We start from the raw sequence: 27,451 nt of genomic DNA, 5'->3' as shown, positions 1-27,451 counted from the left end.
ATAGGGGTCTTTCTTGTTCTTAGGCACTCTTCTTTGGCCTCTGGGTAACACTGAAATGTGTTTGTGTGTGTGACAAGACTTTCATTGGGGAGACACAACACACACGTCTCCTCACCCCAAATAGCCAACTGACAACAGACCACAGTATAGAAAACCACTGAAGTCCAACTTGATAAACCAATGATTTTATTAGGGTTACATACAGGGATATTGGTGAGGAGTTACTTGGAGGAACAGAAACGACTCAAAATCAGAAAGCTGCGTCACCAAAGCTCATTCCAGCATGGATGACGGTAACCTGGATCACACTCCACAGCCTACCGGCAGCACAAATGAGGCTGCCATTTCCAGGTGCCTCACTCAATTGCTCTCCCAGGTCTGCTCTCCCAGGCAGCTAGGCTGGTCTTCTTGCATCTCGGCTTCTCTGAACATAACTGGACTTTGTTTATTCTGGCAGGGAGGAGCTTAGTAATCTTTCCCATTTCAGAGATGGTGGCTTCAAATGTTTTCTGGATGAGACTCTTTAGTCACGCTTACAAACACAGGTGTATTTTATTCACTTTTCAGGGAGAAGGGCTGTTGGGGAACATTATTTTCAGGTGTGTTACTTTTGTTTACGTTGCATTTGTTTAACGCTTGCTGGGCCTCTCTGAAGCATCTGATGGTCCTAATAAAGAGCTGGATGGCCAATAGCAAGGCAGGAGCAAGGATGGGCAGGGCTGGCAGGCAGAGAAGTATAAAGAAGAGGACAGAGGAAGGAGCAAACTGGAGAAGGAGGAGAGGAAGGCATCAGGGGGTCAGCCACCCAGCTACACACAGCAAGCCATGGAGGAAGAAGTAAAGAAAGGTATACGGAAATGGAGAAAGATAAAAGCCCAAAGGCAAAAGGTAGTCAGGATAACATAAGATAAGAAAAGCTGGCTAGAAATAAGCCAAGTGGAGGCTAGGCATCCATAACTAGGAATAAGCCAAAAAGCATTGAGTAAAAAAAGAAAATCACACAGCAAAGGACCCTGGCATCTCAGAGACATGCAAGTTGACATTGCTAGCGGGGACCAGCAATGCAGCTGGTGTTGGGTGATTCGTACTTTCTTTCATGTGGTTCTTTTATTCTAGTTATTGTTTTACAATTTCTCATATGTAATTCATACTATAAACATACATGTTTTTAATCAAAATGGCCCATTATTCTCTCATCTCATCACCCCCCCACTAAATCTCTTCTTCCAAAGTCTGCCCCCTACTTTAATTGTGCGTGTGTATGTGTGTGTGGTGGTGGTGGTGGGGTGTCCAGTTGCATCAGCTCGGAAAAGCGCAAATGTCCAAGGGGTTGGTTTTTAATAGGTTTCTTTTTCTCCAAAGATCTTTCTAGGTCAGGTGGACAGAGGGTCCTCTAGGACGTGGCGCCTTCTTTCCGACCAGCCAGGACACAGGAGAACTTGGCAGAAACACAATGCTAAGCAAACATAGGATGAAGCCACTCCCCTCAGAGGCTTGAGTGGGCAGCCAAGCCGGAGCAGAGTCCCTTTATATGGTGGGTGGCCAAATCTAGAAAACTAATCAAGATTCACATCTCAGAAGTTAAAGACTGCAAAGAACGCACCCAACTGTGCACATCCCGCTTCCTCAGCTGAGAAAGGAAAAATGGTCAGGTTGTAAAACTATTTATTTTCCCATTTCCTAAGGGGAATCTATCATGAAAGGTGTAAACTTGTCTATGGGAGGCCTGTGTGGCAAACAGCTTTTCCCAGCAAAGCCTGGCAGTGCCCTGATCCCATGACTTCAGCTCAGCCATGCTGGGTAACTTGTAGACCCCTATGCACTATGATGTAGTCCCCCTGGGGTGTCCTGCTTAACAAAGTTAGGGGTTCAGAAAAAAACTGTCTAAGACGAAGAAAACAAAGGCTTAGAAAGTGGATGTGACCCATTTGGGGTCTTCCGTTTCATCTGAAATGGCTTCATTATAATCCTCCCTCCTTAAGAAATGCAGCAGGTCCGGGGGTTTATTTGTCTTTATAGGGCTAAATTCTTACTCTTAGTTATCTGCTCCACATAGACGTGTGTGAAGAGAGAAATCTCCCATTCTCAAGGCCCAGATTTGATGAAAAAGCACTCCAGTCTCTCTATGCATCTTATAGTTCTGAGGACGTTCAGCGTCCTGAAGAGTAGCAGCCTTGGACTCGGGAGGGCACCTGAGGAGAGGCCTGGGTATTTATGGTAGATCCCACAGCATGCTGCTGAATGCCTGATTTCATCTTTGCCACTTCAGCTGCAGAACGAGAGCCCTTGGAGCTGCGGCAGTCACACTGGCGGTGATAGGAGCTGGAATTTTCTTCCCTTTCATCCTGAGAAGCAGAGAAGTCTTGTGGGGTAAGCAACAAATAAGATATGATCTTTTAGCCTTGCAAAGTTGTTTCTCACACTCAACAAATGGAGCGTGCTGCGCCAGTTGTTGAGAACTGGTTAAGATCCTTTTGTGCTTGTCAAGGAGAAAATGGAAGTCTTCAGTTTAGAGGGATGAAACTGTAATTCGTTCTTTAAAAGAACTGATTTTTTTTTCATGATTTCATGATTGCAGGATAAATCATTTCTATTTTACCTATACATATATCTGGAAGAAAAGTTCTGAGTATTTTGTTTCCTTTGTTATAAAATCATCGTTCATTAAATGTCTCTGGTACAGTTTCTGAAATTAGTCAGTTGTATGGGAAATTTCGATAAGAAAGCTACTGAGATGCCATGATTAACATAATGACTCTTTGATCTAAAGAAGGAAGGAAGTGAGGAGGGAAGGGAGGGAAGAGAGGAAGAGCAGGACATGGGGGAGGAAGGACATCCATCAGTCACCCTGGAGGAAGTTTCCTGGTGACGGAATGTTGACGATTCACTCCCACCCACCACCAACCCCCGCCCCGTGCCCAGTCTCTCAGACACTGCCCATCCCTTGGACTTCAGCATCCTCATTCACACTCAACCCTGCCTCCAGTTAGGAGCCATGCTCTGCCTGTTGCTTTCTGAATGTCTGGACATCATGTCTGTACTGAAGTCACCCTGCTGCCTTCCCAGGCTAGGGAACTCCTGAGAAAAGCCTCCCTCCTCCCTTCCTTCTGGGTCTCCACACTGGTTACACTGGGAACCACAAAGCTCTCCTTCTGGTGGCCAAGCCTTTCCCCTCCCAAGTCTGGGTCTTCAACTGCCCACCACAGGCATTCCTGGTCAGCCTTAACTGAGGAAGTATGTTGGCATCGGCAGCTAGGGAAAACAAAAGAAATACTCATTTTTAATCTTACTCCTCCATACCAACCCTTCCAACTTCTGGAACAAAGTGGGTTTTCAGCGTGCAGGCAGGGAGTAGACCACTTCATCCTTCTGCTTCGCCGTTTTCAAGGCGCTAGAGCACTAAAGCAAGACTGGGAAGGTGGAGGGCAAGAGGAAGCCAGGAATAGCTGCCACCCCCATGAGCTGTCCATAAAAACATCTGCGCGCCATGGCTTTAAATTTTGGAAATTATTTTATTTTCAGAAATCAGCATGTGTGTGTGTGGGGGGGGTTATCTATAACTCCACACACATATTGTTTGTCTTGTTTCTTGAGGATAAGGTCTCAGTATGTAGCCCCCATCAGCCCAAAACTCACTATGTAGAACACATACAGAGATCTGCCTGCCTCTGCTTCTGCCTCCAGAATGCTGGGATGAAAAGCATGATTTACGAATCGACGAATCTAATATATTTAACTCTTTTGCCTACATTTTAAATAACATAATAACGTACAAAGCAACTTTTATCATCGTCGTGCACTTTAAAGTGCATTTTACCATTCTTTCTGATGCTTTGAAGCTGGCTTATTATCTATCCTATAAATTTCTCATTTAGAAGATATGCCAGCAGTGGTGCCAAGTGTCAATAGGCCAGCACTAAAGACGATGAGGGGAGACTCACGAGGTTACGGATCACTTTGGCTATGCCTTTGGTCTGGTATAGGTATAAGAGCTAGTTCCAGGACAGGAACCAAAGGCTACTGAGAAACCCTGTCTCAAAAAAAAAAAAAAAAAAGAAAAAGAAAAGAAAGAAAAAAAGAATTCAAGGCTAGCATTGGATATATAGCAAGTTTAAGTGAACCCAGCCTGGACTTCATGGTGAAACCCTGTAGCAGACAAACAGAAAAGCAAAGCAAGAGTGCATGCTTCACAGTGGTTGATCTCACATCCTTTAACGTCTGAACATTATTCAGTCAGCTGGAAGGAAAAGAGCAGCGCCTTTGAAACAATAAATATTCACTGGTAAAACGTAACTGAAACATAGCTTTCATTTGCTGTATCTCACCACAGCCAGAATTAAATGCATGTGGAAGATGACAGCGCAGAGATGGGTTTGTGCATTTGGGTGACATCAGTGGCACTTTGGGAAGCAAAGCTATAGGGCACACAAACACACACACGCATACACACACACACGCATACACATATCCATACCCATTCACACATACACACACATACATACACACACACATATCCATACCCATTCACACACATACACATACCATTCACACATACACACAAATACACACACCCATACACAAATACATACACATACATGTACACACACGTATACACACGCATACACACACGCGCGATACACACATGCACACACATACACACTTGCACATACACGTATGCACACATGTTGGGAGCAGTGAGACCCCAGATCCTGAATTTCTTGTAATCCCCTGATCTGAGTGCCTACAGCTGCTCTGAGCACGAGATCCTCAGGAATTCCTGATGGCAGGAGAGTGGTTTCTGGTGGGTTTGGCTGGGGCGTGGCTATCTCTATATAATCTGCCCCTGAACACAATAAAGGGGGCATTCTTGGGGAATTCAAGGATGACCCGTGTCGCTGTCTGCTGTCTCGCTGTCTGTGTGTGTCTGTGTATTTTAACCTCCAGCTTGCTTTCCCGAAGCTCGCGAACTGGGTGCCAGCGCACAGAGTGCAGGCACAGGGGCACAGTGTGCGTCAATTGGAGGTCTCCACCGAGATTTCGGCACATACCCATATGCACATGTACATACGCACACACACCCACAATACAGACACCACTGTGTAGAGCCAGATGGCTCAAAACACAGAGAAAAAACCCTCAACACCTGGAAATTCAGTAATAAAGTTCTGAAAATGAAAACAGGTTTCATCTTCCCCTAAGGTATATCCACGGCCACTCTCCTCAGAGCATGTCTTGACAACCAAGGTAGCACACGCTTCATGAAGACCTGTGTATTGCTCTCCACAGACTGGGACAGGCTTCCAGTGTTGGCGCCAAATTGAGATCCATGCGTAATAATCTTTATGGTGAACTCAGAGCTCCCTGCAACTGTGAAAAGAAAATAGGATGCAAATGAACAGCGCGAGCAGGAAAAGCTGCCTGCGAATCCTGAGATTGGGAAGCCAGCCCAGTGGGGAGTTTGTTTAAAAGGGGAGCTGCTGAGCTCTGTTCCAGTTCTCCAGATGTCTGAAAACAGAGATCGTCAAAACAGGATCCACACGTGGCTCTGAGCAAAAGCCAAGGGATCTGAGTTAGCCAGAGACAGCACCTGGAAGCCGAGAGGGCATCTGTGGCTTTAGAGAGGGAGACGTTAGTTCTCTTTGCTGTTTCGTTTCATACCGTTTTGCTTTGTGTTAGTGAACATGTTTGGAGCTAAGGAGCCTGTTTCTTTGTCTTGACACACAGGACCTTTCTTGTATAATGGCTTCTTGCATCCCTGTTATAAATAAGCAAATGGTGGGATTCTAGAGGCCAGTGTGCCTCCCAGAGCAGATGGCACTTTCAGGAGGTACACATGGAAAACCAGGTGACAAATGATATTTCCCAGACAGGGAATGAGTCAAGTTATTCTCTAGAATTTGGATTTCTCTTCTAGAAAAACAGAAGAAGCCGAATTGAAATTTTCAGGGTCATTGGCCTAGCCTCAACCACAAGTAGGAGGTAGTTGTGCAGGTACCTGATGGGTGGATCTTGAGATGCTACAAATGACTTGGGTCGTAGAGAAGCACTCTGTCTCCCCCTGCTGGCCAGAAAATCCATCTGCAAAGTGTCTCCAGGTCTCCAGCCAGGCACAGACATCCAGGAACACACATCACAAACCCAGCTGCCAGCTGCCTTAGCAGCCTTCTCCACTTATCTTCCTCCTCACAGCTTGTTCCCTAACCACCTGCTCCCTCCTCCCTCCTTCCCTTTCTTTTTCCTTTTTTCTTTTCTTCCTTTCCCTGAGAATGCCATCTAGCCAGCTTTCCAGCTCGGCTTTGTCAGTTAGCTCTAGCAGCTCTCACGGGATGTCGGTACACAGACCAAGACTTGCATCTGCCAATTTTTTCACTTGTTTATCCTTTCTTTGTCTAATTTATGCGGCCCCAGAAAGTTAACCTAAGATGGGCAGAGGGGAAGATTCTCTCCTCTGTTGTAGATAAATGAGACATCTCTGTTCATCCAAAACATAATTAATTCAAAATCCGTCCAGTTCCATGGAGATTTTTAGATGATCATAGATGAGAGGTGTTCCTGCAGCAAAATTTGAAATAATAAATCTTTCTTTAAATTTTGGTAAAATATTTTATAGTATAGCAAATTAAGTATAAGCAATACATAACCAGTTTTATTTAAATATCATCTTAATAGGGGTAAATAACAAGAAATTCTGTCATTGGCAGCTACTATTCCCCCAAAATAGCAAACACACACACACACACCAATTTTTTTTTCATAGTTAATTCTTCTATTCAATCACTTAGGTCATACACACGACAAGCCTCTAACCTGGTAGAGGCCATGCGTTCTAGTCCGGTTACAGTGCACAGGAAACACAGTGAGGAAGTGATCATTTTCTTCTACTGCATCCACTCAGAGGGTCATGACTTTGTTAAGGAAGAGAAAATGAGTTGTATATTTTAAGTAATGACTTTGGAGGGGGGCTATATACAGAGGTATGTAACGGGGTTGGTGCCCATGTGTATGTGTATAGAGACCAGCAGAGGGCATCAGGAGTCTATCACTCTCTACTACCCAAAGACAGGTTCTCTCACTGAACCTGCAGCTGGACTGGCAACCAGCAAGCCTCAGCAACCCTCCTAAGCCTGCTTTGGGCAGTGTTTCAGTAAAAGGTGCATGAAGGCATGCCAAGCTTTTCACAGATATTGGAATCTGAACTGAGGTCCTAATGCTAGGAAGCAAATGTTCTCATTCACTATGCCATTTCTGTGGTACCAGAGGCTGATACTTTTTAAAGTGAGGAGGAAATCAAGCTACCATACCCAGAGCTATGAAATATCAAACCTTGTCCCTTTCAATTGTTGGGTCTTGAAGTTTTTAGAGAGGAGCCTGGATTACTCTGTGGGCAGTGGGGTCTTTGTGTTGGGAGGGGAGGTGCAGTCCAGCAGTTCTGTGTTTTCAAAGGCACCTGACTTGACAGCAGGAAGGAGGGAAAAGAGAGATGTCTCTGCTGTGACTGTCTCCTCTCAGTGATGGGGAGTCAGTTTGGGGCACAGAGCTTCCCTTACAAGGCATTGATGAACTGAGAAGAGACTCATTTTCAAGCCTCTGCAACTGCACTTGACCCCAGACAAACCGTCAGATGCTGCCTTATCGTTCTATTGCTGTGAGGAGACACCATCAACAAGGGAATGCTCATAAAAAAGAAAGCGTTAAGTTGGGGGCTTGCTGACAGGTTTTAGGGGGTTAGTCCAGGATCATCACGGTGAGAAGCAGACAGGTGTGGCACTGTCTTGAGGATGAGTGCTTTCCCCAGCTAGGAAATTCCGTGCCATAGCTGACTTCAGGAATGGAAATGAGAACTGGGGATAGCCGGCTAGCTTTTGAAGGAAAGTGAGTAAACACTGTGCCCCACCTGAGGGCTGGTGTGCTCTGGGGGACTTGGAATCACAAGCATCTGAGACTCTCCAACAGCTTCCCATCACACTGCTGCCTCTTACATCAGATGTCAAAGCAGATGCTGCCAGGTGCTGATGCTACAAGGTACTCCCACTGATATAGTGTCTGAAATGCTCACTTAGTTTACCTTTTCACAATTTGTTTCATTTTGATGTAAATGTTAATGCCCAAGAACAGTTCAGTAATCCATTCATCTCTAGAGACCGTGGCACCATCGCTGTGTCTGTCTGCACTTGAGGGAGGACATCAAACCTGGGAGAGTCGCTGCACTATGCGTGTTTTATATCCTAGGGAAGACGATGCAGTCCCATGTTATCAGTGTCGTGGAAGCAAGCCAGCTCATGGTGGACAATGCAGTCTACAACACCATCAAAAGGTAAGGGACAATGTTCCCGATTACCCCCTTGCAAATGACGCACTGAAGCTCAGGTGAGAGGATTCATGGTTCCAACTTTGGGGACAGCAATGATTAAACAATGCTCTCCCCAATGCTTCTCTCAGAGAAACACGGATCAAAAGCCTGGTCTACTTGTAGATCAAGGTGCCGTGATGACAAAGTCTGACTCCTGGTCAGAAATAACATTAAGGCATAATAAGGAAGAAGGGTGCTGTATGCCTCAGGCTTGGTGGCTAGCCACCATTGTACCACCTCAGGCATAGAACCAAAGCTGACCGTCATTTTTTTCCTGACATCATATACTCATTTTTAATTTTTTAAGCAAAATTTTATAATCTTACCGTATGTTTGTACATGTTTATTCACATGCATATCTCTGTTCCATGTGCATGCCTTATGCCTGCAGTGGCCAGATGTGGGCATCAGGTCTACTGGAACTGGATTTACAGACAATTGTGAACCACAGTGTGGGTGATAGGAATCTACCGTGGGCCCTCTAGAAAAGAAGTCAGTGCCCTGAACTCTGAGCTGTCTCTCCGGGCCCTGACATCATGCTTTTAAATATGTGGCAGACACCAGTGCTAATGGTATCATGGTGCCTCTTTAGATATTCAGAAAGCATCAAAAAACATGCTAGGTTTTGTCTTCACAAGCTTAGAGTTTTATTGAAAATTGGTAGAAAGTTATGTCTCTTAAGGCCAGATTATTACCTGACATATTCTGATTTTACTTCAAATTTCTATTATTCCAGGTAGGAAATGGTTTCAATATTTTACATTGGTTACAGACATATTGTTACTTGACTGTTAAAAAAGATTGAAGTTGAAAAAGAGAGGGAACACTGGCAGATGAACTGATAGGAATCATGAGGGAAGACAGAGAGGTTTTCAGTAGTACAGCATGCCCCTGGGAATCTTAGAGCTGGATAGCTCCCACTGGAGGCGGGAGACGTGGGAGAGAGTTCATAAACCTGAAAGGGTTTCATGGTGGCGACCTTGGTGTGGGAACTGCAGCTGATGGCATAGGGGGACCCCATGACTGCACCGTTTGGGACAGAAGGAGCATGAGGTTGTATTGGCTGTATGGCCGCTTCAGCTGTGATTGGCAGCCTATGCTTCTGCAGCAGGGAGTAGAGCCAGGTCTAAAAGCTGGTAAGGGTGGGTAGGGCCTGCTGCCGGTCCTGGCTGAGCCTCCTAGGTCAGATATGCTGTAGGAAATAGCTCCAAGGATACCTGTATGGGGGACCAGGCATGCTCAGCAGCCCTTTCTGAATGTAGGAGTAAAGCTACCAACCCCTCCATTCTCTTGGACCAAGAGTCCTCATCAGACCAAGCAGATAAACTTTCCTGGCTCAGACTTGCACATCTGTAGAACAAAATCTATACCTGTATATTCACCAGATGGTCCTCTCTCTCCCTCTCTCTCTTTTTCCATTCCCTTCTCCCTCTCCCCCTTACCCTTCCTACCTCCCATCTTCTCTCCCACCCAGAACGTGGATAAGATTACTTTTCCTTTTTTTTCTCTTCTGAGAGATAGTGGGTCTGAGGAAACAGAAAGCTCTAGACAGCACAAAGTGCCAGGATCGCATCCTTACCCACGAGGCCCACTCCTGGGGCAAAAAATAGGTTCCCTTTCAGTGCTCAGAGTGAGTTCTGGTTCACAGATGCCCACAGGCTCCAAGCTGGACTCAGCTACATTATCAATGCTCAGACCTGTGACATCATCTTAGTCTGCTGACACAGAAATGTTCCAGGTTCTGTCTGGCAGCAGATTGAGAAGCAAAGGGCACAAGATGGCTTTAATGAGGATGATGTGCTGGGCAGTGGTCTCCACTTCTCAAACACCCAGGGGACTGAAGAGAACATACATCTGACACATGACTTTTCCTCGGCGTTTTACATAAGGAACCCTGAGCCAACTAAATACAGAGTTCCCACAATGCAAGTGTAAAATCAATATACTCCTGCAAATATGAGGACACACACCCGTCATTTAACACAATCCCAGCCTCTGCCATGTCGTGTTAGCCCTGCACAATGGCTGGAGACCTGCACTGTGATTGGAGGGCTAACACGCGAAACTGCCTCGTCTGCCCCTCCCCGGGGCGCAGCAGATAGACAGCTGACTAGGCAATTGATACAAACACTTCATCTAGTCCCTAAGATCTGAGCACAGAGCAGGCTGATTATGGGAGAGAGGTCATCCGCCAGGGAGGACCAGTTCTTTTGAAGGACCATGTGATAGCTAAGGGGACAAGCCAGGAGAATATATAGGCACTGGTCCTTGGTAATGGCCACTATTGTCAGCAAGCTGTGAGGACTAGAATGCCCAGCCTAGGGGTCAAGATACCAGGGAAGACTGTTCCAGTGGCTGTCCACCTCGGAACAGGACAGGGTACCGGCATCACCAACCAGTCATCCGGAAATTCTTTTGCTCTGCCCAGATGGGAATCCTGGACAAGCAAGGAGAAGCTCTTCCAATGCTCCTCTCCAGTGGCTTTCCTTTCTCTGTGTGGCAGCAGTGAGCAACAGCAGTAGGCATGAAGAGGCATCAGCAAGTGGCACCCTGCAGTGCCAGTCCCTGCCAGTCTCCGGTATAAGGGCCCTTAGCCATACAAATGTAACAGGACTTACCAGGCCTGGGGTTTTAGAAATTTAGCCCTTGGCAGTGACTAGTATCATAGCTCTTGGAACTAGGGTCTAAGAGCCTTGACTCTAAGGAACGGACAGCTCTCTGAGAATACTCCATCAACCATGGTCTGCACGTTCTCTTCTCTGGCTTCTTATGTTTCTGTCCTTCCTTTGTCTCTGCCCTCCACTCCCTCATCATCTTTCCTTCTGCTTCATTCTTCCTGCCCTAGCTGCTCTCAACCTGATCAGCTGCTTCCTCGGCAGTCAGGTAGCTGGATGTTAACCCCTCCCTCCATCCTGCCTCCTAGCACCGATCACAGCCATCAAGGCTTCTGTTTTGGACCCGCTGTGGTCTTGCCCAGCTCCAGTCTCACCAGTTCTTCTGCTAGAACCTCAGAGAGCTCCTCTAAGGAGGCAAAAATGGTTCATTAAGGATCATGATGGCCAAAGACCTGGGGCTGACCGCTGGGGTCTTTGGTAAGATGTCCATGGTGTATTCAATGGTTAGTTCTGGCATAGCGATAGTCAGCTGTTAGATGAGCAGGGTTTTTTTTTTTTTTTTTTTTTTTTTTTTGCCTCAAAGCAGCTAGAGCAGTAAGGGAAAGTTCATCAACCACTAAACAGAAAGACACAACACCCAAAATATTTGCCTGTTTACAAAGGCAAACATCAGAAGGGTATTCAAAATACAAACATTAAAACATACCATTTTCCCTCTTAGCAATGTTTTTTGCTCAAATAAGCTTCAGGGAAATGTCTCTGTCTTTAGGGGCCTTGCTTCTGTCTACCATTAACATCTCAGGAAGGTAAAGCCCTGCTAGTGGTGAGTGACAATGGCCTCCACCTATGAACTGAGGCCTCCTGACCTCTGTCCATTCCCTTGGAGCTTTGGTCAATTCGTGTTCTAGATTGCAAATTAAATAACCTGTCTTCTCAAGACTCACAACTTCATTAGATCGTTTACAAATATGTGAACATGTAAAAAATGTAAGTATTTAATATGTCATATTTTATACCATGGACATTGGCAGTCACTCATTGCCAGTGTATTGAGGTATGTGTATGTATGTATGTGTGTGTATGTGTGTGTATGTGTGTATCTCAACACTGCTACTGTCACACATATCTACCTTGCAAAAGCTACTCACCTTAAATGAGTTTAAATTCCTCACCTACAAAACTGTCATAATCATAGTATTTATGCCCTGAGGTTTTAAGTCTTATTTGTATTGCATATTTTGGGATCTGCAGCATGCTGTTTTTGGATATATACAGAGATGTGGAAATTATTACAAAAGACACTGTCATCTGAAGTCACTGGTCTTGTTCTGTGATAAGAACAGGTGCGCTAAAGTAGTCCCACACTAGCTCAGCAGGGAATATAATGAAGGGTTCTTTATTTAGGGGTAGACTCACAGCTCAACAGTCCTCTGCACTAGAGGGGAACAGGAACTATATCCAGCATCTGAGACAGACAGAGAGAGAGAGAGAGAGAGAGAGAGAGAGAGAGAGAGAACACATTTCTACATCTGTTTTTATAGTATTCAAGAGTACACCCAAAGTGGTCCAACATCTCAAAGGAATTCCCCCAGTACCTCCTGCTTTTTTCTAAATACGAAATATAAAACTAAATACAACAAGAACAGATATCAAGTATAAAAAAAAATTACAACCAGCATAAATAATATTAAGCAAGAAACATATGCTAAATGTTTCAATAATTATCCTATCATAAGGAGTCTAAGTCTTGTGTTAGAAATGACTTGCCTAAGTAACTATGACTATTGAGTCTTCAACCCCATCAAAGACCTGAGTAGGGAAATAACATTACTTGAGTAAATAGGAAGTACAATCAAACAACTTCCAAAATGTGCAATAAATGACAGAAACAACTGACTACCTGGGCAATCACCCAAAGTCTCACTTGCAACGTTGGAGAACCAAATTTGGCAAAGTCCTAGAGTAACTGACAGACCACTTTCAGAGGCAGGAAAAATTTCAAAACCATCTTACTCTGTCTTAGTAAGGTTTGGCAGTCTTTTTTTCTTGTATCCTACTTGTCCAGTTCGGACACCATGCATTTTGTCAGTGGTAGAAACATGGGCAGTTCTTTGCTCAAAGGCCAGTTTTGCCAAGAAGAAAACAAGCTCCAAGTAGAGTGTCTTCGATGCCCAACATTCTCTCAGGAATAGATTGGTGCTGCCAGGAACAATTGTGTCTCACATCAACAGAACCCTAAGATATTTAAATGCCACATTCTACAGTTCTTTGAAGTGGCTCACGACTGCCTGCAAGCTTTGGGTTCCTTGATATTCTGGCCAACTCAATTCTCCATATATGAACATGTTGCTCTTAATTAACTAAATTTAGAATTAAGTCCCAGACAATTCAGGACTCTCCCAACAAAGTTTGTCCTCAGGGTTAGGGACATCAATTAGGGGTTGATTATAATTGGTATAGGGTTGGGGGTTGGGATGGAAATTTTGTAGACTCAGGGATCTCCTTTTTAAAAAAGGAGAGAAAATTGAATGAGATAATAAATTAGTGTGAGCTTACTCTAATAATAATAGTAATAGAGTGAATACTTATGAGCTATTGTTTATAGACAATATACATTGGTATAGAGCCTTGTATATTGATACAAATTCAAATTATATTTGTTATGTTTAATATGCTCCTATTTCTGTTTACAGTATTTGTACACCTATGCAAAATTATTTTGTCGTATTGTATGCATGCATGTTTCTACCTCTGCTTAAGACATTTTGTATATTGATACAATTTTAGGATATATTTATCACATTGCACTGTACATTTCTACCTCTGATCAAAATACTTATATATTGTTTACATTTTGAGGTCATTATCCTCACTTGCTACCCAGTTGTTTAAAGATTCTTTAATATTTTAATATTAAATTTTAGTCTTTAAGCTATAATGGTATTAAGAATTTTAGGTCAATAGTCATTCATGTTTGTGATACTTAGAGTTAGACTAATCAGGTTCTTTAGATACATAGTGGTTGTATTTCACATAAATAGATAATCTTCAACCACTTCACAGACCACTATGCTCAGATTTTTCTATAGGTTCTGGAGATCAAATTTTAGTACTTATATGCTTGTTCATCAAGTACTCTTGCCAGCTGAACTGCCTTTCCAGCTCCAACCAACTTATGTCTCCATATGCTCTAGAAACCTCAAGAAAAGAGAGGTCCTTTCCCCCGCCCAGCTTCTCTCTCTCTCCAAGCTGCCAGAGTTCACCAGCAGAGCCATTTCCCGAGCAGCAGAGATCATGGAAACATCAATACAAACCTTGAAACAGGAACCATCACAGTTCTTCACAGGTAAGTGGCCAGGTTCCTCTACACACAATCACAGTTCTTCACAGGTAAGCAGCCACGTGTCTCTGCCTCTGCTTCAACCTATACACAACCTCTCATTTGTATTATCCTGAGAAATACAGTTTCTCTGGTATTTGAATCCTATTTAGAAAAACATGCCTTTTAGGGTCTAAAATAAATTGGAGGCGTTCTTATAATCTTCCCACCTAGTGGAACTTGGTGAACACCTTCCCTCATAGGAGTTCTTTGAGGAAACATTCATCCAGGGTGTGTCTTGTCACGGCAAGCCGGGGGCTGCAGATGCAGCTTCCCAGTTTGTAGCCAGGGCCTCTGACTTAGTCAGTTACTCAAGGAATGTGACAGCCGCATAGGCTTTCCCAAGAATGAGGTGAGTCTGCGGTCTCTGGGCTCACGTGGTGGCTGCCTGGAGCACATTGGAAGAAAATATAAACCGCCTCGGATCAAAACTTCTGTGGAGCTGAGATGCTGAAGCCAGCATGGGCACCACCTAGAGAGCATCATCATTTCTGTGGTGACATGCTTGAAAATGAGCTTTCTTTAACAAACTCCGTGAGATCTATTTCCAATGCAGTGTTGTGAGCTGCTTGAGCGTTAGTGCTGCCTTGCCTGATTAGGTGAATGTGTTTTAAACCAGGATTAACCACAATTCTCAGACTCAGATCCTACACTGAACAGTTAAATTATTTTTTTGTTTGTTTGTTTTTAGAGACAGTGTTTCTGTATAGTTTTGGAACCTGTCCTGGAAGTTGCTTTGTATATCAGGCTGGCCTCAGACTCACAGAGATCCACCTGCCTCTGCCTCCTGAATGCTGGGATTAAAGGCATAAGCCACCACCGCCCAGCAAGTTTAATTGACTTTTATAGCAATCAAAATGTCATTCCTAAAAGAGGTTTGCTTCAGACCACATGGTTGAAAGACCTTCCTAGGATCTTTGGTCCCTATCTAGTAATGACATCAGCTCAGACAGTAGTAGAAGTGATGTGGGGTGAGGTGACCTGCCCCAAGGATGAGAGCCTCCTTTCATTTTACAAGGCTCTCAGCCAGGGCCCTAGGGAGAGCACACTGGGAAGGCAGGCCATACTATGAAACTGGAGAATTCTACCCTAAAGAATGTTGTAAAGTTATTTGGCTATAGACTCTGCCACTCCAGAACATTTAAGATATCATAAGGGAGGTGACAGAATTGGCAAGAAAAAACAGTAAACATAAACAAAAGAGACTTCATTCACAGGCTCTAATCTAGAAAAGTTTATAAGAGAAACGAATCAATAGGAGAAAAGAATAAAGGCTTTTGTAGATGAAGGAATGAATGCTATTAGCCAGCTAAACCAAATCAGGTTCCTACAGGAAGATACATATTCTGTTTTAGGGCTCCCCTGAAGCACTAGATAATTGTGAGATGGGAACGTCTTGTTGCACAGATGTAATGAGTTGGCCCCAGCGATGTGTCCTGTGAGATGAGTGACATCTCTAAGAAGTGGACACTGGCCTGTCCTCCTGGATCCTCGTGGTTCTTAGGTTGTTTTCCTGAATCTTCATGAAGCAAAAGGATAGACAAAACCCCCACACTCCTATCAAGGAAGATGCTTGAGGGGGTTAAATGAAGGTGTGTATGACTGGGAAGGAGATGACAGGTTTTCTCAGAATGGTGGCGGAGACTACACAGGAAGCCCCAGTGCAGATGTTGAGGCTATGGCTGATACATTGTTGGCAAGGGACTTTATCTGGTACTGGTGTTATCTGGTACTGACGTTGTCACACACATTCTGGTCTATCTTATGTAGATGCCCTGTCAGCAGACCTTCTGGGCACCATCGCCAACCTGTCAGGATGCTTGCCTTTCATGCTGCCACCGAGATGTCCTGATACCTGCCTGGCAAATAAGTACCGGCCAATCACCGGGGCGTGCAACAACAGGTACTGTGTGCAGACCCTCTGCCAGTCGTGGGCCTCTCATGACTTAATCTGGATTACAAGCCATTGTGAAGTAGCCTCTAGATCCATGAACTGACCGTCTACCCTCTGTGCCACATTCTCCCATACTCTAGCTCCTTGGCCTTGCCACCCTCAGGCTGCCCTGCACTACAGATACAGACAGCAGAGGGGAGCTTTCTTGCTCTGTCTCACCCCTAGCTTCTAAAATCACAGATAGAGTATCCTCACCTAATGTCTCAAGTCCAGAACTTAGGCAACATCCTTGACTTCTCCATATCTCCTGCCTGTCTCTAGTGTGTTACCAGGACTTTCCACTTCTCCTGCCAAATGTAACTGAAAGATGAGTCTGGCCATCTGCCACAAGGTATCAGCTCCTGTGGCGTGTAGCTCCTGATTTCTTCCACGTGTGTGCCCAATGTCAGAAACATTGGCCCCCTCACAATGTCCCCCCTCTTCTTGACCTCATTTGGCTTCAGAACAAGAGCCCAGCTCAGTATTTTCTGGGGCACCCCACCTAGTCCAGCCAGCCACTAATTCACATCAAAACTTTGCTTGCTTTCTTCATGTGTATCCAATAAGTGTGTGTAGTTAATATGGGTTAACTATCTGCAGGAAACCCCTTGAGGGGGCATTCTAATAAATCTTTGGGGTTATTTCTGCTCAGCTGCGAGTAGATGTCAGGCCTTGATTGGGCACTGCCAACCCTCATATGTGCTGATGTTAGGTAGTTTCGCCTGGTATTAGAGATGGTGTTACTTCCCCAACTTGAGTTACAACAGCCAAGGTATTAATGTGACCACACCCCCCACACTATTGCTTAACTCTTCAGCTGGGCAGGCTCCTCTCACCAGGATTCTAGCCACCTCTGTCAGACTCTGTTTCTGCAGACACCGTGAAGTTTCATATCGAGTTGGTTCTGTCTCGACTGTGGAACACCTACCCCAAGTTCAGCAGTGGACTTCTTAGTGCCCAGATGACCACTTGCCCAGGAAATAGCAGGATGTTTCCCTCTTGAACTGCTCCCTTAGATTTCCAGCGAATCTCTGCTTTGGGCACACTTTAGCCTCTGTCTCCAGAGCCTGCGCTGGTCTTGGGTCTCTCTGTTGTGCATTCAGCCCTGGTCACATGTCTACAGCCTGTCCTTTTTCCAGCTCAGAGTTCTGCCATGTAACCACAGGGTCCCTTGGGAAATTATCCCTAGCCTTGGCCCAAACTTCATGGTCCAGCCTCATTTTTCAGCTCCTGTTAGAATAGCCGCTACTGCTTACTATCCTGTATCTTACAGTGGGTCCCACTGAGGATATCTTAGTTTTCTGCTTCTGTTGATATGATAAAGCACCCAGACAAATACAGTTGAAGGAGGGAATGGTTTATTCTGATTTACTGTTCTGGGATACATCATTGTGGGGAAAGAAAATGTGTCATCTTGAAGCGCTCACACCATAACCACAGTTGTGAAAGGAACCCTGAATGTCTGCTGCTTGGCCGGCGTCCTCTACTCTATTTACTCCAGGCTCCTAAGTAATGGCCACACACACAGTTAATATGGGTCTTCTCATATCAATATAGTCTCCCACAGGCTTGCTCAGAGAATTTACCAGATGATGCTAAATTCTGTCAGGTTGATGATCAATACTAACCATCAGAGGGGGCTTCTAATCCATCATCTTACCTGTAAGTTCCTCATTTGGTACATTATGTGATATGTGTAGTAGGGACTGAGGAAGGTTTTGTGTGTATCTGCTTTGTGTATAAATGACGTTCGCTGTATTACAAACATTATTGCTTACATGCTGAATTCCATTCATGCTTTATCATGAACCAAGCAACCTCAGATATGTGCGAGCTTATTGCTGGCCTCCGGTAATTAGGGGAAGGAGGGTGCACAATTGATCTCAGAGGCCTTACCCCTCTTAGAAAAACAGCCAGTATCAAACAGAAACAAAGACCTCAGTTGCATGCAAGAAGCCAGTAAGCCTCTTTCCACAAAGAATAGCCAATGGTTGCTTTTCAGAGTTGTTTCTCAGACCTGGGTGTGTCCTGCCTCACGGGTAGGCTCTTCTTTTCTCCCTCCCTTGCTGTCATCTTATTCTTGAGCCTTTTCCTCTGCGGGGTGTATTAGCAGGAGCCTTCAGCTTTATTCATGAAGCCCTAAGGAACTGGTGACTATTCTTGACCCCTAGGACTCAGAGAACCATATCTGCTTCCTATCCTCAACCTCGTACTGCTCAGAACCCCCAGAAACACGGGTGGTTTATTTTTTTCTTTTTAAAGCAGTCTCTAAGAGAGAATCTAGAAAAAGGAAAGCAAGCTTCCTAAAATGCAGCCACATACAGAAGCCTTTGCTATGCTTCAGTAGGCAAAGAGATCTCCATGAAGGGTAGAGAGAAGGGAGCATCCTTCCAGACAGTAGTAGACCTGGAAGATAAAGTTGCTGAGCAGCCATTATTAAACATACCCTGTTCATACATGCTGGATGCTGTTCGCTGCTGAGGGATCGCAAGAATGATCTAGTTCAGAACCATGCCTCTGTCCTCAAGACCTAAACATACAGTTCTGATGAAACAGATACCATGTTACAAGTTTTGTTTTAAGCAAGTGCCTCCTGGGACATAGAGGAGCCCCCCAGAGAGTTGAAGGGAGGCCAGCCCTTCCAGCAGAAATAGATCACACAACAATCCATGTTCATGAGAGCTTGCTGCTGTTTGGATGGCTGTTTGGATTATCTGCTTTGATAATCCATGTTACCCTACCTAGAGAATGGTAGTTCCTCCTGAGTAGTTCCTGGGAATAGAGATGTCTACCTACCTCGGGAAGCAGCCTTCTCCTTAAACTAACTTGGAAAGAAGAGGCAATGTGGAACTCTAATAGAAGCGAAGGAAACGCCAAGAGTCCTCTCCTGAAGGGGGATGCAGATATATGTAGCCCTTTTTAGAGCACAGCCTGAGCTGCAAAGCTTGGCCCTTGAGGTAGTTGGACCTATCCAAAAAGGATGGTAGCAGATGAGGACAGGACAGGGGCAGAGCGTGAATCCCACCCTGTGATATCAAGCCCAAGACTTGACCTCTGGAACAGAGCGCAGATAAGAATTGCCCCAATCTGCCAATCATACACGTCCTCTGGAACCCAGTAATAACTATGAGTGCCACCATGAAGTGAGTTCTTTAGCATCTACCTTCCTCGTGCTCTCCCCAGACTCGAGCCTCAAGAATTCTCCATTGTAACTCAGCATGCTTTACCAAGGAGAGCTGTCCTGAAGAGCAGGAAGCATAAGTGGCGGCCATCACTGATCTCAGGGTGCCACGGCATCTCAGGATCAAAACAGGCCTTTCAACCTCTGGAAAGCATGTGGTGAGCCCTGATGGCCTGGCCCCTCATGGTCTTATCCATCTCTCACCAGAGTTGACTTGAGGGAGCCTAACCTTTGCCTGCTAATCAAGATTGCCAACTGTGCTTCCTATACAACGACAGTCACATGCCATGGTCAGAAGAACCCTACTCAGGGCCAGCTTGTCCGTTTCCCTACAGTGCTGATCCATGCTCCTCTTTGTGAGGGACATTTTCGTTTGATACAGTCTAAAGACTCAGAAATAATTCCTAGGGAAAATGACAAACTCAAAAGAAAATCTGATGGGTGTGTCTGCTACCAGAAGAACTCCCACATCATCTGTGTGCAGAACATAATTTGCTGTACAGCTTTCTATAGTCGTTCCCTAACAGTTAAACTTTGAGTTTGTCTTCCAAGCACATTGTGAAATAACTTAATTCCTGGTAGCTGACAGTTTCAATTAGGGCCATTCCAGAAGCACGAGCTAGCAGCAGGTGTGATGCTCTAAGGAGGCCTGCTGACTTCTGTGTGTCTGCATGCATGGGGAGTGCTTATCCTAGACGTGTGTCTGTGGGCACACATTCACAGGCACCTTTCATGCCCCCTTTCCATCTGTGTTTTAATGTAACTCATGGAATTGTGATATTTTGGAGTTTCCCTCTGGGGAAAGTCTGTGTATTGATAGTTAAGCTACTTTAAACAACAGTTGTTACAAACATGAGCCCGTGCAGAGTCTAAATCATACTTTAAAATTAAAAAGGAAGTTATCACTTAATAATGTGGAACTAGATATTATAAATCAAAACAACTCCTCTTGAGGAGGTGGGTGATGCGGGTGTCCTGAGGCCTCTCAGACCATCACATGGGTACAGTGACTCCAGAAGATAGGTGTCCAAAACTCTTGAAAAAGTCCACATCATACCAGTTACAGAAAAGCACATTCCTCGACAAGTCAACCTCTTAGATGGTTTAATTTTCTTCGGGAGAGCAGCTCTTGCCAAAGATCCCCCTAATCGGGATCAGAGCACCCTCCCTCCCTCCCCCAGACAAGCTTTCGAAGTGTAGTGAACTCCTTGGATCACTGTATGGCTGTTCAGACATGCTGAGTTCTCTGTGTGCCTACCCCATGCAAAGCGGCCATCATCCTCATTCACTCCAATTCCACTTCCTGCTGAGAACGAAGCATGTTTGTATAAGTGAAAAGAAAGCTAATCTCATCCATGACCCAGGGCCATTCTGCTTTTCCCTGCATGTTTGGGCTGGGGAGACATCCAGAAAACCAAACCGAATGGCATTTCCCAGCATGCTCCCTTCTCAGCTGGAGATCTAGGGCTTCTTTCTTGTTAGAATGTGGAACATTGAGATCTTGGTCCTGGTGCCTGTGCCTAAGTCCTGGTCACTAGAGCTATGAAGGAAATGAGGTACCACTCTCCTGAAAAACACGCTGAGAAATGTTTCTGCTCACTGCTGCTGTCAATAAGTTTGCATGGCCATCACGAATCCAAGCCTAATAAAAGAACTACAGAGATATGCAGAATGAGACATCGAAGCCACTGGGGATGGAGGCTCTTTCAGCACCTGCTCACAGGTGTCTCTGTGCCCCCCCTCTCCCAGCCCAAGGGCTCCAGGGCAGTGAAAGGCACTCAGAACTGCCCATCTGGGGTCCTTGTAAACAGCTGACCCTAACTATATGGATCCAGTGATGGACTGTGTGTCCACAGCAGCACCCCGGTGTTCCTGAGCACCGCAGGCCTCCTAGTGAACTGTTGAAATAGGAAAGCCAACCAGGAAAGAAAGAAAGCACAGTGAGGCTCTGTAAACATAATGTTAGTTTTGTCTGCGTGCAATAGGGCCTCTCTGGGAGCTGTATTTTATGGTGCACCAGAAAGAAGCAGCTGACTGTAACAAATCTGTGTGGAAGGCTGACTGGCTTCCTGTTACTAATTAAAAGCACTACTCCAATGCCTACCTTTGCAAATTGAGCTAGCTAGTTGGGCGAGATGTCAATGAAGTATTAATAATAGAATTGTTTGCTACTCGCTGTCTCTCGAGACACACAAGTCATCAAGCCTCCTTGGAGTATCATGGCTGGTTGCTAACTAGTCCTTCTGGAACGCTGTAGGGAAAGCAACAGACATGTAAAGGATGAAGGCTTTCCCCTCTGGGGACATTTCAGGCAGTTCTTTGTAACTGCTAGCCCCTCTGCAGCAAATCTTAGTCACACAGAAAATGGGTTGCAATGGTAACAATGTCTAGGTAAATAAGGAAAATGAATATGGAAGACTTGAAAAGATCTTAAAAATCACTTTTGCCTGGGTTAGGGATAAGGCTCAGCTTGTACGTTGCTTGCCACTCAGGATGAAGACTTGAATCCCTTGAGTCCTTGTAAATGCCAAATAAGTATGTCAGCTTGTCTGTAACCCCAAACTCAAGGGGGCAGAGACAAAGGAATATCTAGAGGAGACTGGCAAACTGAGTAATTTGCCACACTACCTGAAATGGTGGGGCATTGGTTCAACAAGAGACCCTGCTCAACATGGAAGATGGAGAGGAATGGAACTGGATACGTGACATAAACCTCTGTCTACACAGGCAACTGCATAAGCATGTGCATGCACACACATGAATACATACACACATGCAAAAAAGTCACTTACCTCACTACAATTCTGTATTCTGAGGGTGTGTGTGTGTGTGTGTGTGTATATATATATATATATATATATATATATATATATATATATATAATCTCCAGATAGCAATTTTCCTTTGATCCCCATTTATTGAAAATAGATTCTTTTCTCATATGATTACAGTTACAGTTTCCCCTCTGCCTGCTCCTCCAAGTTCCTCTCCACCTCCCATCCCATCTGGATCCACCCCCTTTCTGTCTCTCATTGGAAAAAGAACTGGCCTCTAAGAGATAACAACAAAACATAACAAAATGTAATAAGATAAAACAAAAACCACCACATCAAAGTTAGACAAGGCAAATCAACAAAAATAAAAGAGTACCAAGAGAAGGTACTAGAATCCAGAGACCTACATTTTCACACACTCTAAATCCAATAAAATGCTAAACTGAAAGCTATAAAACAGAGAGAGAGAGAGAGAGAGAGAGAGAGAGAGAGAGAAAACCTGGTACACACCCATGCAGGCCCTGTATTGCTGTGTCTGCCTTCGTGAGCTCATTTTCTCTTTGCTCAGATGATTTAGAGGGCCTTGTTCTCCTGGTGCCTTCCATCCCTTCTGGTTCTTGCATGCACACTTTCCCTTTCCTCTTCTGTGGGGTTCCCTGAGCTCTGATGGGAGTGATGTGGTGGAGACATCCCAGTTAGTGTTCCAAGGTCTCTTTCTCTCTGCATTGTGTCTGACTGTGGGTCTCTGTATTTGTTCCCATCTATTGCAGGAGGAAAGCTCTCTGGTGATGGCTCAGTAAGGAATTGATCTATGAGTATAGCAGAATATCATTAGGAGTCCTTTGCAGCTACTTTTTTCTGTAAGACCGGTACTATTTGGTTTTACCCTAAGGCTCTGGGCTATTTAGCCTCTGGTTCTTGGTTACTCAAACAGTGTCAGGTAGGGGTTCCCTCTCTTGGAGCAGGCCTTAAGTCAAATCAAACATTGGTTCGTTCCTCTCAAAAGCTTTGTGCCACCGTTGTCCTGGTATATTTTGCAGACAGGACAGATTGTAGACCAAGGGATTTGTGTCTTGGTTGGTGTTTACTTTTCTCCTTTGATAGCCTTACAGAGTGCCTTTCCACAGGAAAGACACAAGAATGTTGGGGTGAAGGTTCTAAATAGTCACCAGTTTGACCTCTCCATGTTCAATGAGTTGTGTGTTGTCTTCAGCAATAGGGTCTTGCTCTCAGTTTGTGGAGATGAACCTATTGTTTTGGCAACAGCATGGGTGTTTGGGGATTTCCATGGAACCCCTTTGGCGAACAACTCAATTGGATGTAACCTAGCCACTATACTGGAAACTTTGTTTGAAGACCAGAGATAGCCAGTGAAATTCCATCCTCCTGATCATGTATCTTAGGAAGTTTCCATTCCACTATGCTTCCATACCACCCCTCAAACGACCCTCAATCATAGCTGTGTCTGCCTGCATTTCCTCCCTCAACCCAATCTCGCCTCTCTTTCCCTGTCTGATTCTTCTGTTCCCATCCTCCTCACTCTCATTCCATCTACAAAACTCTTTTCATTTCCCCCTCCCAGGAAGAAACAAATATCCCCCCAAGTCCCTTTCTTGTACCTAACCTCTGTGAGTCTACAGATTTTAGCTTATTTATCATTTATTTAATAACTAATACCCACTTAAAAGTGAATAGATATAATTATCTTTTTGGGTCCAGATTACCTCACTCAAGATGACATTTTTCTAGTTCCATCCATTTGCCTGCACATTGCATGATTTAATTTTTAACAGCTGACTAATACTCCATTGCATAAATGTACCACATTTTCTTTATCCATTCTTCTGTTGGTTGACATTTAGATAGTTACCAATTTCTGGCTATTGTAAATAGAGCAGCAATGAACAGGACTGAACAAGCATCATTTGGGCAGAGAGGTTATAGCTGTATCTTGAAATAGATTCCCGTCTTTCTGAAGAACTGCCATACAGTGTATTTCCATCAGCAATGAGTGAGTGTTCCCCTTGCTCTACATCCTTGCTAGGATAAGCTGTTATTTGTGTTATTTTAGACATTCTGACAGGTGTAAGATGGAATCTCAAAGCAGTTTTTATTTGTATCTCCCTGATGCCTAAGGATGTTTTTCTCAGCAATTTGAGTTTCCTCTATTAAGAATTCTCTGTTTAGGTATATTTTTACTTGGATTATGCAGGGCTTTTGTATAGCATTTTCATTTTTTATTTTCTTTTATAAAAAGAAAACAGACTATCTTTTTTCATTTTACATACCAATCCAAGTTCCCACTCCCCCCCCATTCCCTCCCCCTCTCCCCCATCCACTCCTCAGACAGGATAAGGCACATTGCTTTGGGGAAGATCCAAGGCCCTCCCTACTATATCTAGGCTGATCAAGGTATCCATCCAAAGACAATAGGTTCCCCAAACGCCAGAACAAGCAGTAGGGATAAATCCTGGTGCCACTGCCAGTGGCCTGCAGTCTGCCCCCAGCCACACAACTCTCACCCACATTCAGAGGACCTAGTTTGGTTCTATGCTGGTTCCTTCCCAGTCCAGCTGGTGTTGGTGAGCTCCCATTAGCTCAGGCAGACTGTTTCAGTGGGTGTTCCCATCATGGTCTTGACTTCTTGGTCGTATTTTCACTAGTTTGGTTCTATGCTGGTTCCTTCCCAGTCCAGCTGGAGTTGGTTAGCTCCCATTAGCTCAGGTAGACTGTTTCAGTGGGTGTCCCCATCATGGTCTTGACCTCTTGGTCGTATTCTCACTCCTTCCACTCTTCAACTGGACTTTGGGAGATCAACCAAGTGCTTCACTGCGGGTTTCTGCCTCTGTTCCCATAAGGTGACATTTAAGATATTCATTAATCTGACTTCAGGGGAAGGCCAGTTCAGGTGCTCTCTCCTCTGTTGCTTGGGGTCTAATCTGGGGTTATCCCAGGATTGCTTGGAATTTCTGTAGTGTCAGGTTTCTTGCTAGCCCCATAATGGTTCCCTCAATCAAAATATCTCTTTCCTTGCTCTCTATCTCTGTCCTTCCTCCATCTCAACTATCCTATTCCCTCAAGTTCTCCTCACCCGTCCCTTCTTCTTCTCCTTCCACCCTAATTTTGCCCCCCACCCCTATGCTCCCAATCTTGTCAGGCAATCTTGGATATTTCTGCTTTCCAGGTGGATCTATATATGTTTTTCTTAGGGTTCACCTTGCTACGTAGCTTCTCTAGGGTCATAAACTATAAACTTGTTATCCTTTGCTTTACAGCTAGTATTTATGAATGAGTGAATACATACCATGTTCATCTTTCTGGGTCTGGGTTACCTCACTCAGGATGGGCTTTTATAGTTCCATCCATTTGCATGCAAATTCCAAGATGTCATTGTTTTTTAGTGCTGAGTAGTACTTCACTGTGTAAATATACCACATTTTCTTTATCCATTCTTCAGTTGAGGGGCGTCTAGGTTGTTTCCAGGTTCAGGCTATTACAAATAATGCTGCTACGAACATATTTGAACAAATGTCCTTGTAGCATGATTGAGCCTCCTTAGGGTATATGCTCAATAGTGGTATTTCTGGGTCCTGAGGCAGGTTGATTTCCAATTTTCTGAGAAACCATCATACTCATTTCCAGAGTGGCTGTACAAGTTTACATTCCCACCATCAATGGAAGAGTGTTCCCCTTATTGCACATCCTCTCCAGTATAAGTTATCATTGGTGTTTTTTATCTTAGCCATTCTGACTAGTGTAAGATGGTATCTCAGAGTCATTCTTCTATATGTTGACATCCAGTTGTTGAAGATGCTTTCTTTTCTCCATTGTATAATTTTAGCTTCTTTATCAAAAATCAGGATTAATTTCTGGGTCTTCAATTCCATTCCATTGATCAATCTCTCTGTTTTTATACCAGTACCAAGCTGTTTTCATTACTGTAGTTCTGTAATAGAGTTTGATGTCAGGGATCATGGTGATACCTCCAGAAGTTCCTTTATTGTACAGGATTGTTTTGGCTGTCCTGGGATTTTTGTTTTTCCATATAAAGTTGACCATTTTTTCTTTCAAGATCTTTGAAGAATTGTTGGTGTTTTCATGGGGATTGTATTGAATCTATAGATTGATTTTGGTAGGATTGCCATTTTTATTATGTTGACACTATCTATCCAAGAGCTTTTGAGATCTTTCCATTTTCTGGTATCTTCTTCATTTTCTTTCTTCAAAGATGTAAAGTTCTTATTCAACAGGTCTTTCACTTCTTTGGTTAGTTCTACTCCAAGATATTTTATGTTATTTGTGACTATTGAGTTTCTCTCCATTTAATTTGTTGTTGTCTGTCAGCTTGCTTTTACTATGTTTAGATATATTGCTTGTATCCCTGATCTCTCTAAGACCTTTATTATGAAAGGGTTTTGGATTTTGTCAAATGCTTTTGCAGCATCTAATGAGATTATCATATGTTTTTTTATTTCAGTTTATTTGTGTGGTGGATCACATTGATAAATTTTTGTATGTTGAACCATCCCTGCATCTCTGGGATGAAGTCAACTTGATCATGAAAGATGATTCCTTTGATGTGTTGTATTTGGTTTGCCAGTATTTTATTGAGTACTTTTGCATCTATGATCATGAGTGAAATTGGTCTGTAATTCTCTTTCTTGAGTCTTTATGTGGTTTTAGTTTCAGGGTAATTGTAGCCTCATAAAAAGAGTTTGAAGATGTTCATTCTGTTTCTATTATGTTGAACACTTTGAGGAGTATAGGTATTAGCTCTTCTTTGAAGTTCTGGTAGGATTCTGCATTGAAACCATTCAGCCCTACACCTTTTTGGTCGGGAGACTTTTGATGACTGCTTCTATTTCTTTGCAGATTATAGCTCTATTTTAATTGTCCCTTTCCTTTAAGTTTTCCAATTTTCTGAAATACAGTTTTTTGTAGTATAACATAATGATTCTCTAGATTACCTCGGTGTCTGTTGTTCTGTCCCCCTTTCCATTTCTGATTCTGTTAATTTGCACATTCTCTCTCGGTCCTTTGATTAGTTTGAATAAGGGTTTGTCTATCTTGTTGATTTTCTCAAAGAGACAGCTCTTTGTTTCATTGATTCTTTGTATTATTTTCTTTGTTTATTTTTACTGATTTCAGCCTTCAATTTGATTATTTCCTGTTGTCTACTTCTCCTGGGTAAGTCTGCTTCTTTTTGTTCAAGAGCTTTC

At 44.0% G+C, this 27,451-nt stretch overlaps 1 protein-coding gene across 1 annotated transcript in view; it reads left to right on the top strand.

The window, feature by feature from the left end:
* Positions 1-283: 283 nt before the first annotated feature.
* Positions 284-27,451, top strand: part of Tpo (thyroid peroxidase) — an 81,693-nt gene continuing 54,525 nt past the window's right edge. Inside the window, exons 1-5 of the mRNA XM_041630162.1 lie at positions 284-351; positions 2,270-2,370; positions 8,230-8,314; positions 14,160-14,311; positions 16,115-16,247. Of these exons, the coding sequence (XP_041486096.1) occupies positions 284-351; positions 2,270-2,370; positions 8,230-8,314; positions 14,160-14,311; positions 16,115-16,247 (539 nt within the window). The remainder of the gene's footprint in view (positions 352-2,269; positions 2,371-8,229; positions 8,315-14,159; positions 14,312-16,114; positions 16,248-27,451) is intronic.

The sequence above is a fragment of the Microtus oregoni genome, unplaced genomic scaffold, assembly GCF_018167655.1.
Source record: "Microtus oregoni isolate MIOR12 unplaced genomic scaffold, Mior012 000034F_ref0000314, whole genome shotgun sequence".
Lineage (NCBI taxonomy): Eukaryota > Metazoa > Chordata > Mammalia > Rodentia > Cricetidae > Microtus > Microtus oregoni.
This window is presented reverse-complemented; position numbering and strand designations above follow the sequence as displayed.